Raw genomic sequence first — 19,912 nt, 5'->3', positions numbered from 1 at the left:
GAAGATCTGCTGGTTTGTGATTGTGCCTTATGTAAACATTTTAATATCGGATCCAGAGGCTCCCCCAAAGGGGATTAAAACATAATCCCTCTCTGTATTGCTGTAGTGGATTAACTCTATTCTCTCTGCGGCTGGTTTGCTCCCTGAAGGCTACAACAAAAAGACCCAGCGCTCCTTAAACATGCTATGGAATTGGAAGTTGTAATTGGAGATTTCCAAAGGACAGGGGTAAAAATGACACACTATTAAGGCTGAATATTTCATGAGTGTCTTTCTTAAAGAAGGACCGGTTCGAAGCCCTTTTATAAACCCCCAGAAAATCTCAATTCAATAGAATGAGATTGGAGTAAAATCAAAAGGAAAACGCGGTCGCCTTTCAGAAACGCAAACAGGTAGCGAAAATGTGCTCCCCGTTAAAAGTTCATGGAATTGTGGACTTAAAATTCGTAATACTGTATATCTCGATAAATTAGTTGGTATGGTTTTGATAATGTGCATCATGATTTTTTAATTTTTTTCCAATTTAATTGGATATGTTAAATTATATTTTAAGAGAACGCAGCAGTTCGCCATTTTTAATGTTTTTGACCACTCATCGTCTCCAAATGCCAGAAATCTCTGTTAAACCAGAAATCACTAGCTTTCTGTGTTTAGAATGACGACTTTTCTGAGGTTTTATCAAGGCCCAACGATGTGTAAGAAGGCACTTTGTTTCCGATGTGAATCAGGTCACCTTCTTTCTCACCTCACTCCAATCAAGAGTACACCTCCTGGATTTCTCCTGAAGGGAAATATGAAAAGTGGCATCCAGAGGAGCGTCCCGGTGGCTTAAGGGTTAAGGGAGCGGTTCGAACCGGCCCGAGCGTTGGGGGCTTCGGAGGGGGCGCGGAGGCAGGAGGCGCCGCCGAGCGCGCGCACAGACCCTCCAATAAACACAAAGGAGGGCCTGGGGAATAGAAACCCAAATCCACTTGTAATCGTACAAGAGATTCGGGCATAATTACTTGAGCAACCTAGATTAAGATTGATGAGCCTTTAAAGTGGCGCTTTAGATCGACCGCCTCGCCCTTTGGAAAGAAAAACCTTATGGAGCCGAGGTGGACCCCGACTCCGCTCGGCTCAGGCGGAAGCTACCCGCCCGAGACCCAGGCCGGGAGTCCGCGCGCCCGGGGGCCGGGCCCCCTGGTGCGGGCTCGTCGGAGATAGAAAGCCGTGAAGTCAAAGCAGGGGCTTGGCGTTAGCGTGACCCGGGCGGGCGGTCACGGTCGGCGGTGCGGGCTGACACTGACACAGTTTGCTCCATAGCCACCCCTTTAAGCGCGACAGCAGCCGACCGATTCCTCTCTGGTCCTCCCGCGGCAGAAACGCCCGGCTTTGTGCAGGACGGTCGTGGATTCGGTGTGTGCTGCTCCCTGGAAGCGCGAACTCCGCTGCCGTCCCCGCGCGGCCGGGCCGGGCCTGCTCGCTGCGGCCGGGGCGGTGGCGGTGCGAGCCGGTCTCCCCTCGAGGAGCCACCGCCGGGGGGGTGGGGGTGGGGGGGCGGGGCTGGGCCTGGGCAACCGCAGGGGGCCTGCCTTTTCATTGCTTTCCTCCTGCTGTTACTGTGACTCATTTGTCTGCATTTGGGGGGGGGGGGATGGAAGGGAATATGATGCACCCTTACTACAGAAAAAAACATGCATTTTTTCTGATTTCTAAGTCTTTAAGTCGAGGGTAGAGAAGAATGCCCCCCCCTTCGGAGAACCTTAAAGGAGCAGTTAGGTAATCCCACTTTGAATTAATATTCTAATACGTGAAATTTGTAATTTTCGACTTTAACTCGGAGGGAATTCGAAGTCAGCGCCTTAGTAGGCACACTTTCTAAAACATTTCTTTTACTGAAGCTTAGTCTCTCTCGTCCCACAAGTTGAGAAACAACACTTTTCAAATGCTTTTCTGAGAATCGTTTTGTTCAAGCGTCTTACAATTTCATTAGTTTTGACCTGTGCTCGGTGAGAAAAATCACTGCTACAGTTTTCTTTCTTTTCTGCATAAAAATGTATTTAATGTCCGTGTTTGCGCGTATATCGGTGTGCGGTGCGCCTTAGGATGTCGATATTAATCTGCCTGCAAGATGCAAACCCGTCAGCGCAGTGGAATTTATATATTAGACCCTATACCCCTTCACGTCCTCCCGCCCATCCTGGGGGGACGCTACTGCCCAGGGGACGGGGCTGGGCTTTGGGGACGGCGCTGACTGCCCAGCGCGTCTCTCGGAACGCCGTTGATGCTCAGTGGAGAATCGGGGCCTTAAGAGAGTCCGTTCTGCACTTTTAAGCTGGTTAAGGTCAGCGCCTCACTAACCATGTAGGATTTCTAAGCAGAGGTTGCAGACTCGCTTACTGAAAGTCACATTCGATATTCTGATCTCTTTGAGTTTTTACAGAATTATTTGTCTCTAGTCTCGTTATAAGGTAATGTGTAAAAGCTAAGCAGACTTACCTCACATGAAAGGAGCTTGCTGCATAATCTAGACACTGCTTTTTCAGTGCATCTCTAAAACTAAAAACCTGTGGTACCCTTCCGGGAGGGAGCGGGAGCGAGGGAGCGGGAGAGGGGCGCAGAGGCGCAGCCTGACTCCCGTACCCTCTCTTTCAGGCCCAGTGGTTCTCAGCACTCCTGCCCAGCTCATTGCTCCTGTGGTGGTGGCCAAGGGGACTCTTTCCATCACCACGACAGAAATCTACTTCGAGGTGGATGAGGATGATCCTGCCTTCAAGAAGATCGACACGAAAGTGAGTTCGAGTGATTCCGTGTACAGCACTGGTGGCTTTGTGGCAGGAAGTGGTTTTCAATTTTGCTTGGTTTTGAATGACAGTGGGGGAAGGGAGCACATTCTCATCCTTATAGAAAATAAAATGAATGAAATAACACATGCTCTATTTTATGGGATTGAAGAATGTATTAACAGCTTTAAATCCTGTATACCAGAGCATGCACATTTTAACGGTCTCTCTATGAATGCCTTTGTGTGCACTTGGGCAGATTTGGTAGTGAAGCCAATTGCTCCCAGGTCCCTGGGGTACAGCATCTCAGGCTCTCTGGGAAGACTGGGAAAGGTCTCATGACATTTCTTACTAAGATCACTTTTAATTTCCAAAAGTGTATATTGCAATATGAATAATAATTCATTAAAAGGTTGTAAGAAAACTACGGAGCACATTTAGCTATAAATTCATCTCCGTTATTACATCCAGTATTCATCTCCTGAAATAAGAATGGGTTTTATATGTGATTTTAAGAGGAAGAGAAATCAGTTATCTGAGAAGCTTTCATTTAAAATGTGTATACATAGTACATACTGGCGCTCAGATGTTTAAAGTTTGTATTCTTCTGTGGGTGTAGTGCCAGACAATATATATTCAGATGATTTGAAATGCATAAATATTTATTATGTCTTATTTTGTAAATTTTAAAACCTGAGTATTCAACAGCTCTATACCTCTACAATTTCTTCTGAAATCAATTTTGTTGTTGTTTTAACTTTTATGTTATTGTGCAATTTGTAAACTTTTTTCCTGAGGCTAAGAATTCAAGAACATAAGTGTCATGCTAGATAATCAAGCATCATTTTACAGAGATCTTCCTTTGAAGTATTTTTCAGAGGCAATTGTTCTAAAATAGCGAAAGACAAATGCTCCCGTAGATCCAGAACCTTATTATTTATATTTAATTTATATACAGAAGTAAAGCATTCTAAAACACTATTTGTAGAATAGCAATTGAAAGTCTAAAATGTACCCCCACCTGAGTTAACTAACTACCCTAAGGCCCACAGGTGATTAGCCCCTCCCGCACTTGTTGACTCTTAAAATACTCTGAGGGATAATCACAGGACTTCTTTAACTTCTAGCTCCAAAAGAATGGCATTTTGAAAATGAGTTTGAATGTAGTGCATGTGATTTTAAATAATTTTAAATTTGTCTTTATACTTTTATCATTGGCTTGCCCTATGAAGTAAAAAGTAATTTTGGATTTCTGATTCATTCATTCTGCCGTGGAAGCCTTACTGCATAAAACAAGGCTTGGCATAAAATAGGTCAGAAATTATCTTCATTTCATTAGCGTAGTTTTCATATACAAATTTTAAAAGTTTTATTAGGATTTTGTTAAGTTCATTTCCTCTGAGTTAGTCTGATTTTTAACTCAGCAACCTTGACTGTCATGACATATTTCATCCTTATATTATCAAAAATTCTACAAAAATATTAACCCAGAAGAGCAAGCTTTCAAAGGTAGATTTGAATTGCGTCTGTTGTAGAATGGACTAGTCTTATAAGTAAGTCAGAAACTGACAGTAGATCACTGTATTCTGTAGCTATACAAAAAGAGCTTTTCTCCAATATTTTAAGGTTTTATTTTTAATTATTTCATTAGCATGTTTCTCAAAAGGTTTAAAATATTCAAGTGGGTTCAATTTTCAAAGTGAAGCATTACATCTTTTGACAGGAAAACAATTTAAAGTGAGACACAACAACTTTTATTTTACTTCATTTATTAGCTTCTAATTAAATAAAAACCAGCAACAGAAATTAAAATCTAAATCACAAGAGTAATTATCCAGTGTATTTCAAGTGCATTTTTCAAATATATAATTCAGATATTCAAGCGTTATTATATAAGCTGAATTCAAATTTCTTTGAATATATTTAAATAACATTTCAAGTATATTTATGGAATGTTAGAAATAGAACAAGCAATATATTTGAAACAAAATGTAAACTTTTTAAAGTTCAGACACTTTCAAAGACAGATAAAAGTACCAGGAGGAAATCTACCTTTAAATTATATCTTTGTTAGTGGAAAATGTCTGGAAGTATCCAAAATGGCAATTTAACTTCTGTTCACCAAATCACAAAACACCAACATCCACACTTTCAAAGACAATGTGAGATCACAATATTTGTTACAAATTAAAATATACATTACACTTTCCTTCAGATGGCATATCCAAATCGTGTTTACTCACAGCCAGATGCACCTAAATCGCCAGGATTGCTATAATCCTTTGATGGTTAAGCAGTGTTCACTGTGGTCTTGCATTACAGCCAGGCTGTTTTCCGGGTGTTACTGTGTACTTTTCAAGGGAGAGATGAAATCCTTTGTAAAGAAGTCTTCTAATACTTGTGAGTTTGAGGTGTTCTCCATCTGCTTTCCCTACTTCTTTTCCTCCCCTTGGAGGGGTGGGTGAGATGATGCCTAAACGTTGTGTTAGTACTCCTTTTTAAGGAAGAGATTGTTTGCACTGTCCAGTGGAATATTAGATAGGAATCGAACAGGAAGTTTACACTTAATGAGAACTTTAAGAATAGTATAATCACATTTCGGCTCTCGATTAAATTGTCCTCTAAAGTTTTTCCAAACTTTTCGGGTTGGTCAGGATCTCTCTTGCCAGTCGCCACGTTTGTTTGGCAGCGTTCTCGAGAGCCGAGTGAGGTTTGCCTTGAAACAGATCTAAGTTCGGTAGGAAGTAGTGAGGACACCGCCGGCACTGCAGGCAGGAGATAAGTTGCAGCAAAATCCCGTTAAGCCGGTCACCCAGGCAAGACTCGTCCCAGTCCGACTCCCGGGGATGCTTTTCACACTCATAGGAAACCAGAGTCTTCATGTGGTAATTGTTCAGGGGCTGGCCTGGCAGTTCAAGGTGACGGTCCCGTAAGGTTTTGAGGATGGAGAGGCATTTCTTCCTGCAGCCCCCCATCTGCAGTCTGTTCTCTGCCTCCGCGAACTGCAGCACCCAGGCGTCGCTCTCGGCCGAGCTCTGCTTGCCGGCCAGGGAGTGGCACTCCTTGGACAGGAGATTGAACCCTTCCGCCTTGACCTCCGCCACCCGGTTGGGTCCCGGCCAGGGGATGTGGGGAAGTGGCCAGTGGGCAGCACTCCTGGGCCAGATCCCAGTGCATTTAAAAGCCGGGGTGATCTGCACCACGTACCTATCTCGGATTCTCAGTTTCACTTCGCTGGTGTCTGCCACCATCTTTACCACATCCCTGTAGCTACATTTGTCTACCGCTTGAGCCACCAGCGTCTGAAACCGCGACCGGATTTTGCGCGCCGAGAGGTAGCCGGAGGCGGTAATGAATTCCACCCAGAGGGACATGCTCCTCTTGCGCCCGTCGCTCAACTTCAACACCGCGCAGCCGGGCAGCGAGCCGTCGTCCACAAAGTTGAACACCCCCATTTGGTTAAGGTAAAGCACCACTTCAAATTCGGTGGGGGAGATGACCTCGAGGCCCTCGTAGCGATTGTCCATCTCGTTGAGAGAGCTGATGAACCGGGGCTCCTGCACTTCCACCTCCTTCAGGACGTCGGAAACTACTTTGCAGACTTCCCGGATAGTTTTGGCAATGGCAGCTTTCCTGGCTTGGCATTTTTCGTTGTAGTATTTATTCAGGTGGTAGACCAGCTTGGCCTGGGCCGCGATCATGTTGGGGCAGAGATCCGGATTGTACACCGGAGTCTCGCAATAAGCTGTGGGATCCAATGCGGCTGCTAGAGCTGGAGCCAACTTCGGTGGAGAAACGGGCCGCCGCGCTCAGAAATGTATCAGAAACGTCTTTCCGAAGTGCTGCAGTGGTGGATTCCTAGCGCCGCTTTCCCCTTCCTTTTATCTTTGAGGCCAGCCGGTCTTAAAGTGAAAGGTTGGTCTCCCCCCTCTCTCTCTTCCTCTTTTAAAGAATCCTTGTGTGAGAGAAACGCATGGAGAGATCACCTTCTCAGTAATAAAAACAAAAGTTGCGCTGAGACCCAGCAAAGCTCTTCCAGTAGTCAAAATAATCAACCCTTTCCGTATTTATTTACGCTTTCCTGTAATCATGGTGTGTGCAGGACTGTTAGTCAGATGGAGGAAAAGTGTGCTGAGTGTGTGTCGGGGGTGCGTGTGCGTGTGTATATGTCAGAAGAAGCTGCGGTTGGTTTGTCTAAGAGCCCAGATGCACTCGTGTGGAAATTATAAAGGCAGGGCCAGGCAGGCTGGCGGCCAATCGCCACTGGGCTCGTCACCACAGCCTCCGTCAGCTCCAACCCGGCTAATTAATCCCCCCTCATGGATATAGGCACACAAACTAAAGGTAGGAGGCTGCTGCCGGGCAGAAAACCACCCAGGCCACCTAGACAGTTTTGGAAATCAAGAGGAATCTCTCAGCTTTGGTATTAATTGAAGCATATTGACGTTTTGAAAAGACTTGGCAAAGTGGTTCTCTTCTGTGCTTGAAAACCCTGCTTGTCTTTTTACTGAGGAAATGCAAATACAGGTGTACTAAGGGTCATCCATCAATTGGTGAACTAGATGGGGTTTTCTGAAACAAAAGTCACTAACTTGCATTTAGAGTAAGATAATTAACGCCTGTTAATCCTCGAGGTCTTTTTGAATGCAGAGTGGGAGTTTGCTCTTTCATGTATATGCAAGTTGGCTTTAGATGGACTAATACCTGTACAATTTTCTGGATGTTCTATGTTAGAATGATTTTTTTTTAATGTTATACGGTGTTTTACCTGTGTTTTTTCTCATTTGCAGTTGTTGAAAGGAATCTGAAAATTATTGCTGTTAGATATTGTCTACCTCAGTTTAAGTTAGGATGTTTCAAAAACGTTTAGTACACCCCTCCCCCCATCCGCAGTCCTCTTTGTACTTTGCCCAACATCATAACCAGGACACTAAGTTTTGTACGCATTGGCAGAAATATTTGTGAAATAAACTATCTCTGTGATTCAGAGGTTATTTTAATGTGAGTTCCTAATGAGCTGTATTTTAATACGTGAAAATTCAGGAGAGATCATCTAACCTACTGGCAGATACCTATCCTGAAATTTTGTAGGTTTGGGGTTTCTGTCTTGTTTACAGATGCATAATTAAGGATATATCTCCTCTCCTAAGGGTCCTTAGTGGTCACCTGACAGTAGACTTCTAATTTTATACTATTTCATGTGACTTGATTAAGGGAAATGGTTAAGATTTTTAAAGAAAATTAATTTTGCAGTCATCGGGGTTTTAAATTTAAATATCATTTTTGAAAACTTTGAAAGAAATCAATATTTCTAAATTTGGGAACCTTGAAAAAGGAGGGGAGAAATGGATTTATATAGAACATTTTTTTTTTTCCTGGTGGTACCAACTGTGTCCTTAATGTACAGGAAATGGAAGAAATACTACTTAGGGATTCTGTAGTTGTTTTTAAACCTAGGCAGATTTTTAATTCCCTACCTTTAATTTAGATGCCATCTCTTTCAAATTAAGAATATTTCCAGCAAAATCCTATAATTCCTGGAACAGGTTTGTAGGCACTTTCTTTCAGAGCCACTTGTAACAAGATTTTGTTCAGGGCTCCCTCTTTTTACTCAAGCTTTTGATTTTTTTTTTTTCTTCTTCTTTGCACAGGTACAGCATCATACTTTCTTGTTATCCAAGAGTGGGAGATTTCGATTTAGCTTAAAATAGTACATTAGATTCGGGGCTCACGGCATCCACCTACTCTGTTCCCCAAGAGCCTTCCATTTCCTTAGGAGCAGGGATTGGGCGCACCCGCCAGCCCCTCCCCACTTTGCCGGCGATGCGGGTGAACGCATTGCTACCTTTTGGCAGTTGGAAAAGGAGGCAGATCAGAGCCGGAGAACCTGCGGCCAAGAAGGCGAAGATGTGCCGTGATCTCCGGGGAAAAGCCACCTCTGTCCCCACCCAGTGCAGGTCCTGCGCGCTTCCCACTGGTCCCCTCTCTCCCGCTGCTCTACACTCCCGGCCCATCCTTCTTTCCTCTCTCTGCTCCATGTCCCATAGGCAGGCTTTGGTGTGTGTGCGTGCGTATGGGTTGTTTTAAAACCTTACTTAGTGTCCCAGGTTTCTCCACGTCCGCTCCAGGCCAGGTTCTCTGCCCTCGCGGCCCCCTGCCCGGCCGCCGCCCGGGCCCACGTGTGGTCGCGGCCGAGCCCGCGCTTTCTGGTGGCCGGCCGCGGGCCCCTGCGCCCCGCGCGCTCTTCCTTGGGTTCAGGTCAGAGTGGCTTGGTAGAGACCTGGCCCCTCGATTTCTTGGGCCACCTTCAGGTGCCCCCGATTGTCGAGGAGGGGAGGCAGCCTGGGACGCAGAGGCCCCAGGGCCGTTCGGGGGACCGTGGCGCGGCCGTCCGGGTGGGTCTAACTGGAAGGGCGCGAGGGGCGCCGGACAGCCGCGCTGGAGCCAGGCGCGCAGGTGGCGCATCTTCGAGGCTCACTGTGCGGCTTAATTGGGTTAAAGCAAAGCTAAACGCCAGAGCACTTCGTGCAAACTAATTGGTGTAACCAGGGCCTTTTCACTAACGATTTGCACTTTGAAGAAGAAAATGGATGGTGAGAAAAGGACTAAGAAACTCGTTAGTCCCAGAGTGTTCCCGGGAAGTGAAGTCATTCGGTTTCAAGGACACTGGGACTGTGTTTTCTGAGCTGCTTCCTTCAGCACCCTTTACGCAGGGAGCTGACAGTGATTTACATAACATAGGATTCAGGCACCCGTCCTTATCACTGTGGGTGAACTGGCTGCCCTAGAATAATACTTCCGCGCAAGTAGTGCTTGCTGCTGCAACACAGTGATTTTCTATTACACTGAACACGTGAAACGAATTGCCTTCTGTAGCTGATCCTTTCAGCGATGTCAGGCGCTTCTCATTGTTGAAGGGAAAATTAAACTATTCTGAGTGTGCTTTCTATCCCTTAATTTTTTTTTTTTTTGAAATGACCTATGGAGAATATACAGTACATTTTTGTGTAGTTCTGCTGATTTTCATCTAGGCTTTGGAGATAGACTTGTTTTGTGGGAGCAACTTATTTAACTATTTTATAGTAATTTTTTTAAAAAATCATTTGACCTATTGAACTAGTTATTTTATATGATTGTGTAATACATGGAGATAGCTTAAAATCGATTTATTTACTTCTGTGAAGAGTTCATAAAACAACTCTAATGACACCAGTCTCATATTATTTTTTTTAACTATAAATATAATCATAGTGGTTAGTACTGGAATGAAAGCTTGCATGTGTCCCATGCTTTAGGATATAAATGCTTAATTGTTTTCATTGGTATGCTGTTCAGACATCTTTGACATGAGCTAATAATAGAATGATAATTGAAGAAAACTGACCTAATTGAAGAAAAAAACCCCAAGAATCTCAGGATTTAATGACAGTTTGAGATGCTTACATTCGAATGGTATTTGGGATTTTAAGGTCTAACCGACTTGACTTTTCCATTTCATTCACTTAGTTTATTAGGCAGCCTTGATTTATTTTTTTAAATATATCTTTCCTGGAGTATAACTGCTTCACAATACTGCCCTAGCCTCTATCACACAACAAAGTGAATCAGTCATATGCATACATACATCCCCATATCATACATCCCCACATCCCCTCCCTCTTGAGGCTCCCTCCCACCATCCCTATCCCACCCCTCTAGGTGATCACAAAGCACCGAGCTGATCTCCCTGTGCTATGCGGCTGCTTCCCACTATCTATTTTACATTTGGTAGTGTATATATGTCAGTGCCACTATCACTTCGCCCCAGCTTCCCCTTCCCCCCAACCCTTGTCCTCAGGTCCATTCTCTATGTCTGCGTCTTTATTCCTGCCCTGCCACTAGGTTCATCAGTACCATTTTTTTTTTTTTTTAGATTCCATATATATGCATTAACATACGGTATTTGTTTTTCTCTTTCTGACTTCACTCTGTATGGCAGACTCTAGGCCCATCCACCTCACTACAAATAACTCAATTTTGTTTCCTTTTATGGCTGAGTAATATTCCATTGTATATATGTGCCACATCTTCTTTATCCATTCATCTGTCAATGGACATTTAGGTTGCTTCCATGTCCTGGCTATTGTAAATAGTGCTGCAATGAAAACTGTGGTACATGTCTCTTTTTGAATTATGGTTTCCTCAGAGTATATGCCCATTAGTGGGATTGGGCAGCCTTGATTTAAAATGTGCAATTATGAAAAAAATTGGAGAAAGTCACAAGCACACCATTATCATAAATTTTAGGACTATTAATGCATATAAAATAATTAAATATTGTGATCCTTAACACTTTCAAGCATTCAAAATAACAATGGCAAAATAATTTTTCCTGAGGTTCTAATTCCTAGGTAACTTATCCCTCCCTTCTGTAAACCTACATAACTTATATGGGACACAAAAAGTAATGTGCAAATAGGCACCTCATTAGGTTAAAGAAAAACTCTATTATGTTGAGAAATGTAGGAATGCAAGGTTTCTGTGTTTTAAAAAAACTAATTTAAATGTGAATTGCCTGTTCATAAATTTAAGCAATTGTGACCTTTCATCTGGAAAAATGTATCTGTTAGTTAGAGGATATGTATGCACACACATGTTAAATGCTCACATAAATATTGTTTTGTGTTTTTTCATTATCTGCTGGCTACTATTCTAGTCACAGGTATTCATGAATTTAAAGTTTTATTTTTTTAATATGTGCTTGTTACACTGGGGAGATAAAAAGAATATGAAGTTGAGTTTATTAAATTATTTATCCCTACTGCTGGAGTGGCTTTGAAGGCTCATTGTACGCATCTGATTTCTGCCCCCGTCTATTTCATCTGTTTCATTCTGCCAGACACAATATATTTCTTTTTTTACACTAGAGAAATTAAAGACAGATATTTGTGCAGGGTTTTCTTTATGTGTCACATTAAATAAAGTAAAATAGAGGGAGTTTTTCTGGTAATCTAACTTGATGGCATCTATACCTTTCTTCCTGTTGTGACTCCTTGTATAAGAACACTTAAAACAAAATAGCTTGAAAGCTTCAAAAGTTTCAATGAGTTCTTAAAATAATTATTTCATATTTTAATATCAGGTTTATGACAAAGTAGAGCAGAGAATTGAGGTCACTGTTTGCACAATTTAAACCCTATTTTATTTCTTTTATCAGAGCATCCTGATAATCGTGGTTAAGTTTTAAAAATTATTTTCTTAATTCTTCACTTGAATGTTCAAGACTGTTGCCTCGGTTTTCCTCATCCCCCTAGTATATGATAATATAGTCACGTTGGCAGTAGGGAGTACTTTTTTTTTCCTACAGTGTTGCTTAGTAAATTTGTTATTGGTATTAATAAATGTTGAAAAGAAAGTAACTTTGAGATTAAAAATGGAAGTTGGAAGGGTACTTTACAAGAATTATCACCACTGCTAGATTTTCAGATTTGAGGTGATTCTGGATAACTCTGGCCAAAACCTTTCTCTTGGTAGAAAAAAGAAATTTAAAGCCTGGGTTATTTAGATAATTGTCTCTCTTTCCTCACTTCATTTGTATACACAGCGGTGCAGGATATTTTAAGTTGCATCTGTAAACTAACAAATTTGAGGGGCAAGGTTGTCAACCAAAAGATTTTTTTATTGTTCACTATCATTCGTGATCTCTAACCCTTTCCAAACATTTAAGGATATTGGGGTCAATCAATCATTTGTTGAGTATCATGGAGGAAGTATTGATTCCAGTATTCCAATTCCCCACTGACCCTTTAGAAAGTCACTGTTATCTTTATAATCTGTAAAATTTAAATTCATTTTACTAGATTTCAGCTTATGTTTTTAATTTGGATATTATAGACATATTGTGACAGGATAAATGGGCTCATGTGATTCTTTTCTATATGAATATATGAAAACTAGGTATTCCTTAACCCATTACTAACATGGATTTATAGACTTTTGCGTATATGACTACATCTTTAGTACTCTTAGTACGGTACAGTTTTATTGCACTTAGAGAAAACAATGGAATCAGATGTGATTAGTGTCTGTTAATCTGTACATCTGTAGTGGGTCATCCAGGACTGCATAGCTCTCATTACTATCCCAGACTGTATGTGATTAAGCCACTGAAAATATTCGACATAACCTTGAGACTAGAGTACAGAATGTAGATAATCAGCTTCCAGTGACTACATGTCTAAAGTAACATTTCCTATTCCTAATTTACAGTTTCAGAGCTTATTTTTTAATGAGCAAAGCAATTCCTCTAAGCTAGGATTTATTTTTTTAATGATCAGTAACTGGAGTAAGTAATAATTTAAAAGGATAATTATACTAATAAAAACCTATTACCTTTATCACATGTATCATATGCGATAAAATAAATACTTTGTAGAAAAAGATGGAAATCTATTTATGAATAGGAATTTCCTTTATAACTTTACATATAGATACAGATTACAAACATTTTCTGAGAATAGGTCACCTAAATAATATTTAATTTCTACTTATGTATGATTATTTTCACGATTCTAATAATATACATTTCAGTGTACCTATGTGTACTATTTCTTGAAAGCGCAATTTTCCCATATGATTTGTCAAAAATGTCAAGTCAAAAGTACTAATAAGTTACAACTTTTTAATCTAGGTGTTTGTTTATTTTATCTAAGCATCTAGATCAAATTAAAAGCATGAAGAGCATAAAGAGTTTGTAAGACATAGTGTCTCTGAAAAAAACTTGTGAACTCAGTGGAAAAAAAGGTATAGCTTTATTATTTTATTTTTATGTGAAATCTATTTATTATTAAAGTCAGGTTTATTATGTATGTTTTGCATACAGTACTGATCTAGTCTATGATTTTTCAATGTGAATGTTCCAGTCTATGAATTCTGACAAATGTGTACAGTCATGTAACATCTGGGACATAGAACATTTCCATGGACACAAAAAAAGTTTCCTCATGCCCCTATTTTATTTTTTAATTTGTAAATGTTATGATTCATTTATAAGTGGGTGTTTTAGTTTTATATCCAAAAAACTTTAGACTATAAGCACCTTTAGTTATTCCCCTAGAACTTATTATTTCGTCATGCTTCTAACTTAAGACCAGTTTTAATCAGAGAGCACCAAAGTAGAGGCAAAATGTAAAATGCTACTTCAGATGTAGAAGCAATAGGTTCACAGTTTTTATTTTACATGAAAGTTGTTTCATTTCAATATGTGACATTAAATGCTTGGTAAAGGATTCATTTTCAAAGGAACTGGTAATATTTGTTGTGCTCGCATGAATATATGTATTAGATTTAGGAATATAGTTTACAGTTTGCACATCAAAATACGTATTAAGAAACAGGTGTTCCTCATGTAAGTTAGCAATATTTGTAATGTTACTAGCTTTATGTCATTAGAGAAATAAATCTCCTCTCAGTATTTAAGTTACATTTTACTTTACATTTTCAGTAAATTAATCCTCCCTTTGAATGGTGGGGGACAAGGCCAAGGAGTTTATTAGAGCTAATATTAATTAATATATACACATTCTGGGAACATATGCTTCGAATCCTAATTTTGTATAAATATACATTGTCATTTAAATTTAGATGGTTATAAATACTCCAAACGAAGAATTCTTAAATTGTAGTAGTGCAAACATACTCATTGATAATGAAGCCCTTTCAAGTATTTTGCCTTTTTACAACTTGGCATAGTACAACTAGTCTTCTCTTTTCTTCCTCCAAGATATAAAAATACAAAATTATTTAAATGCTTTCTGTTTTATATTTTTATTTGGCAATTATAATAGGAATTTTAATGTTATGCATGCTTACAGGCCTATTAAGAAAGAAGTTATTGTTTTCTTAATAATCTTAAACCATTTTTAGGAAGTACACTCTTTTTATGGTTTGCAAAATAGCCTGTGCATGCAGGCTGTATGTATACACACACACACACACACACACACACACACACACACACACACACAGTGTTTCAGATAGTAAAAGATTGAATTGGCCTCTATACATTTTTTATGTTAACCTGTTAAAAGGAAACAGCCACTAAATATAGGATTCTTGTCGCCACCAGGATTTAATATCACATCTGCCAGATTGTTCTGTAATAACCCTTACAGTTTTCAATAATACCTTAAGAGATTGCAGCTAAATGGATTTTTAAAGTAGTAATAACTGGAAGTTCCAACAGTATTTATCCAGTCATATATACTATGGCAGTTTTGAATGTCATGAGCTTTTAATTGCAAAATTGAGAAGTTTAAACATTACTTGTCATTCTGTCCGTAGAAGTAAAAATATATTGCTCAGTCACTCACATACATCATATGCATGCGTATACATAAAAACGCCTTCACTTACTTAAAACTGTTTTCACTTTTTTTGCAACAGGCCAAGGTTAAATTTTTTGCAACGTAAACCTGTATCTGATAAGCAAATTGCATAACTCACCGGGGGGAAAAGTGTGGGGTTTTTTGGTTTGGGTTTTTTTTTTTGTTTTTTGTTGTTGTTTTTTCCCCTTTTACTAGCATATTCAGTTCTTCATTTGTTTTGCTCTCCACGCTGCATTAGCACAGTTTTCCCCTGTGTGCATCTGCCAGTGTACAATTTAGCCACGGGCATCTGTAGACCTTGTGGTGATCAGTATTGCAGGCAAAAGCCATATGTGTTTAAATAAAAAAAAATCTCTTTATTTCATTTGCTGTTTTAACTGGATGGATAACTTTTGTGCCTCAAGACAGAAGAAGAAAAAATACAGAAATAATTAATTGCCTCTATTCTTGAGGCAGTTTCATTTCCCCCTCCAATATGGAATGCTTGTCAGCTTTCCTGATAAATGACTGCATGTATTTGCATAGATTTTACATTAACACAAAAATTAGTTTTATTTGTGGAAAACTAGTTTACATAATAATATAAAACCTATTGTTATTGATTATGTTTCCAAGCATTGATGATTTTTTAAAGGGATTGTAGTCTTCTTATTTTTCAAAGATCTGATCAGCCTGTTTCTTAATTTAAAGTTTCTTTTGCTTTATATAGTTTTGCAGTATACATAAAAATGTTAAAATTTGAAAAATTATTTTCTAGATATATTAACCACTGCTGTTTCAGATCCATGGTGGGTAGCACTCATTTGGTAAAAAGATTCTGATTTTAAACTTTTGCCGAGGAATATTTTTAAATACATATTATCAACTACATACACCTCCAACAGTTGGCGGATTGCATCTGTGCAAATGATTTTAATTTTCATATTCATGTTATCAAAAGGATGTGTACTATATTGAGCGTGTGTACTTGAGTTCACTCCTGAGACATTATGCATTGTTTACAACCAAATTTAAAATATATCTGAGAACTATCCTTTCTATCTTCAGTCTGTTTCCTTAAATGTACTTAATCAATTGATCACCCTAATGCAGCCTTGGAAAAAAAAAAACACTCTGCTGGAGCTATTTGGGTGCTGAAAACAATTCTCCTTCTCTAAGTGGCAGGCAGTAGATATTTATTCATACTGTAAACTGGCATCTTGTTGTCTAGAGGCAACCTGCTAATTATGTGCTATCATTGTATTATCCATGTTATGGAAAATCCAAATATGTTCACTGTTGTTAGTTAGATCACAAAGCTTTTCATAAAATATACTTGATCCTCAAGAAACCTACTGCACTTAATGGCAACCTAAACCAAGAGTGTCTCTGCTACTCCTTGATTCTGGGACACCCTGGGTGCCAGCTGTCACAGCTCAGCTAATGATGACAAATGCCCCTCTCTATGCAGATTGCGGAGCTTCCAGGCTGCCGTGAAAGGCAACCAGATTACCTTTCTTCAGATAGTAACTTAACCTTTTAAACTCATGTCAGAATAAAATTATCAGCTGTGGTAGTTTCAATATCTGTATCTTTAAAAAGAAAAAATCAGAACAATATCAAATTACACTGACTTTTTAAAAAAATGTTTCCAATTTTTGTATAATTTATATTGCTTTACCATTGAATGCTATAATCTTCTTAAATCAGAAAGTCTAGGAAAGATATACTTCACAACCGCACTAGAGTGTGTATTTGAACGCTGAATATAACTCAAGTAGTGTGAATTATTGAGAAAATTATCCAGATTGTTTGGGCGAGAAAATAGGCTGGTGAAATTTTGAGGGAAAAATTTTTTTTTTCCTTCTCTTCAGCTGCGTGGTAAAGCCTCTGTTCTCCTGCTATGTGTATAGGCCCAGCCTGTTCCAAATAAATGGTAAATTATTTCTTTAAAATTCTATGGATTATTCCAAAATGATTTAGGGGGTAGTTGTTTACTGATGATAGTTTTCTCTGTTTTCAAACTTGAGCTTTTGTTTTAAGCTGTTAATTTGTGCTGTAGAAATTTGTTATTATATTATGATCCATATACTACACAGATTATTCAAAACATTAATGAACGCCGTTAGCCATAATGTAATACAGGGAGATAAGTTGCCTTAATTATTAAATGAGGTAATACTTTACAATTGCAACATTCTTTTTGATTTACAAAAGACTTTTATATGCATTTATTCATTTGATACTTAAAATTCTGTGAGTTGAGAGATGGGTGATAAGGAATGGGGACCAATACTTAATGAGCATTTAATTTCCTTCAATCTTCACAAGAAGTATTAGTTCCCATTTACAAATAAAGAGACTGACGTTTAGAAAGGTTAAATGTCTTACCAAGGGTCACAAAAGTAATTGCAAAACTAGGTCTGTCTGACTGTGACTCCTATTGGCACTACAGTATCTAGACTGTATATTGCAGAGCTGTATGTATATGTGTAAGTATGTATGCATGAGTGCACACATGCATGTCCTGTCTACACCCAGAAATAATTTTAGCAACTGCTACTAGGATGTAAGTGTTATTCTGAAAAGAAACTACGGGCTTACATTTACATTAAGAGTATGATTGATGAGTTCTAAAGATTGCGTTCTTTATAGGAGGTTTTTAATTAAGTAAATATTGAGACACTTTTTATGTTATCAATTTTTATTTTATAATAATATATCGATCTATCTCATAGGGAGAAGCTACTTAGGAAATATACATATACTATTTAATAAATATCAAATTAGACTAATTCACCTAAAGAACCACTTCATTGCAAAACCTAAGTTTAATGGGATATACCTCTATAAAAATGATGAGAAATAATTCTTCCACAATTACTTAAAGTATCTGTATACTTTTTTTATACATACAGTTTTACTCTGTGACATTAATGAGTTATATAAGCCACAATGCTATACATCTTAGCTCAAGACACATCGAAAACTCCCTTTTATCATGAATTTAAATACAGTCATTTCCAAGAAAGCTATCTGAACACCAACTGTTTTTATGCCTCGCTAAACTTTTCTTTGATACAGATACTACAGTGTAAGGATTTTTATCATCAGTGATGCATCTAATTATGTTATAAATGCTTTACCTTTATGCATTTTAGTTACAGAATTATTTATAATTACTAGTCAGTACTAATGCTTAATACGTTGTAAGTATTCCACTGTATATAAAAACTGTAAAGAAGTTATAGTGAACATTTTATTAAAATGTACCAAGCAGTTAGTTAGTGCTAGGAATTACAAACTAATTCTACCTCGTAAGAAGACATTTTATGTCAGAGCAGGAGAAAACTTTAGAGCAGAACGTAATGCAAGCCTCCTCATTAACTGTCTGGATCTTCTCTTTGACATCACTAAGGAATGCTCATCCAGCCTCTGTTTTTATCCCCCTTGATGAGAAATTCATTATCTACTCAGATGGATACTTGCACTTACAGACAGTTCTAATTGTTAGAAAAGCTCTTCCTAATATTGAAACAAAAGTCTCTTTTTGACACTTTCACCTTTTGGTGCCGTCTGTATAGACTTGCCCCTTTAACAGAAATAAGTCCATTAAATTCAGAATTTAAGATACCAAATTGAGGGAATTCCCTGGCGGTCCAGTGGTTAGCACTCCACGCTTCCAGTGCAGGGGGCATGGGTTCGATCCCTGGTCAGGGAACTAAGATCCCGCATGCTGAGCAGCGTGTCCAAAATAAATAAATAATTGAATAAATGAATCTTTCTATTAAAAAATAGATAAAAGACCTTAAAGTGATCTTGCCAGTCTTTAAAAAAAACGATACCAAATTGAATATGCTCTGGCCTTTCAGACATCACACCTACAGCATCTCATCATTCAGGATCCATTCTTGTACATCATTTCCTTCAAGTGTGGTGCCTAGAATTCATAACTCCCAAAGTGGACTGGAGAATACAGAGTAGAGAAAGGCCTCTGTTAAGTGAAACAAGGCCGTTATTCCCTTTTTGGGGGAACCTCCGTAACCCTGTTGACAGTTGCTAAGCTGCATGTCAACAAATATCTCATCTGTTTAAACATATGTTACTGGGGTCCTAAGTACATGACTTCTTTTAATTTATCCAGCTCATTTTATCTTACTATTTTTAGCTATTTTTTCCATGGTTTGACTTACAATAAGTTATGTGTTATTGTTTTGAATATGAATTAACAAGCATAACAATTCTTTCTTAAAATTTGTCCTAGGCCACACATAGACCATCCATAGCCAAACAGAATTTAGTTACAATGAACTCACTGTTTTTGCTCAGCCTAGGTATACTAAGAGGTTGATCTACTTAATAAGATCTGTGGATAGATTAAATCAATAGATTACATAGTCCACAGCCTTTGGATAGTTGTTTTTTTTGTTTTGTTTTTTTTGTTTTGCCCAACACTTGAAATTCTAATACTAGTTTTTCATGCCTTATCAAAATATATATCTAATAACCCCCATTTTATATTAAGTTCGTACTTTACATATTTTGACATATTTATCAATTTTGCTTTGTCAACAAAATTTTTGTCTACAGATGGAATCTATAAGTTTCCTAAATGTATTTTCCTATGAGCTGTAAAAAATATATATCTGTTAACTTTTTTGGTGAGTGTGTTATTTTAAAGCCTTAAATTTCTCTAAGTATAGGCACAGGTTTTTGTTTGCCAACTTTTTTTTTTCCCAAATGAGGATATTTTATTAATACTTTACTTACTATTGCTGTGACATCTAGGCAATAAAACACAAA

At 38.7% G+C, this 19,912-nt stretch overlaps 2 protein-coding genes across 7 annotated transcripts in view; one reads left to right on the top strand and one right to left on the bottom strand.

Annotated features, from left to right (window-relative positions):
* NBEA (neurobeachin) overlaps positions 1-19,912 on the top strand; it is a 631,767-nt gene that overhangs the window by 423,348 nt on the left and 188,507 nt on the right. For all 6 annotated transcript variants that reach the window (XM_057532889.1, XM_057532888.1, XM_057532885.1 and 3 more), the window contains one exon: positions 2,638-2,774. In XM_057532889.1, coding sequence (XP_057388872.1) covers positions 2,638-2,774 — 137 coding nt within the window. The remainder of the gene's footprint in view (positions 1-2,637; positions 2,775-19,912) is intronic.
* On the bottom strand, positions 4,426-6,942 carry MAB21L1 (mab-21 like 1). The gene has a single exon (XM_007193622.2). It carries the CDS (start codon positions 6,464-6,466, stop codon positions 5,387-5,389), a length of 1,080 nt encoding a protein of 359 aa, XP_007193684.1. The 5' UTR covers positions 6,467-6,942; the 3' UTR covers positions 4,426-5,386.

Source organism: Balaenoptera acutorostrata, chromosome 18 (assembly GCF_949987535.1).
Source record: "Balaenoptera acutorostrata chromosome 18, mBalAcu1.1, whole genome shotgun sequence".
Classification (NCBI taxonomy): domain Eukaryota; kingdom Metazoa; phylum Chordata; class Mammalia; order Artiodactyla; family Balaenopteridae; genus Balaenoptera; species Balaenoptera acutorostrata.
Note: the sequence above shows the minus strand (reverse complement) of the source record. Positions and strands in the feature narration are given on the sequence as shown.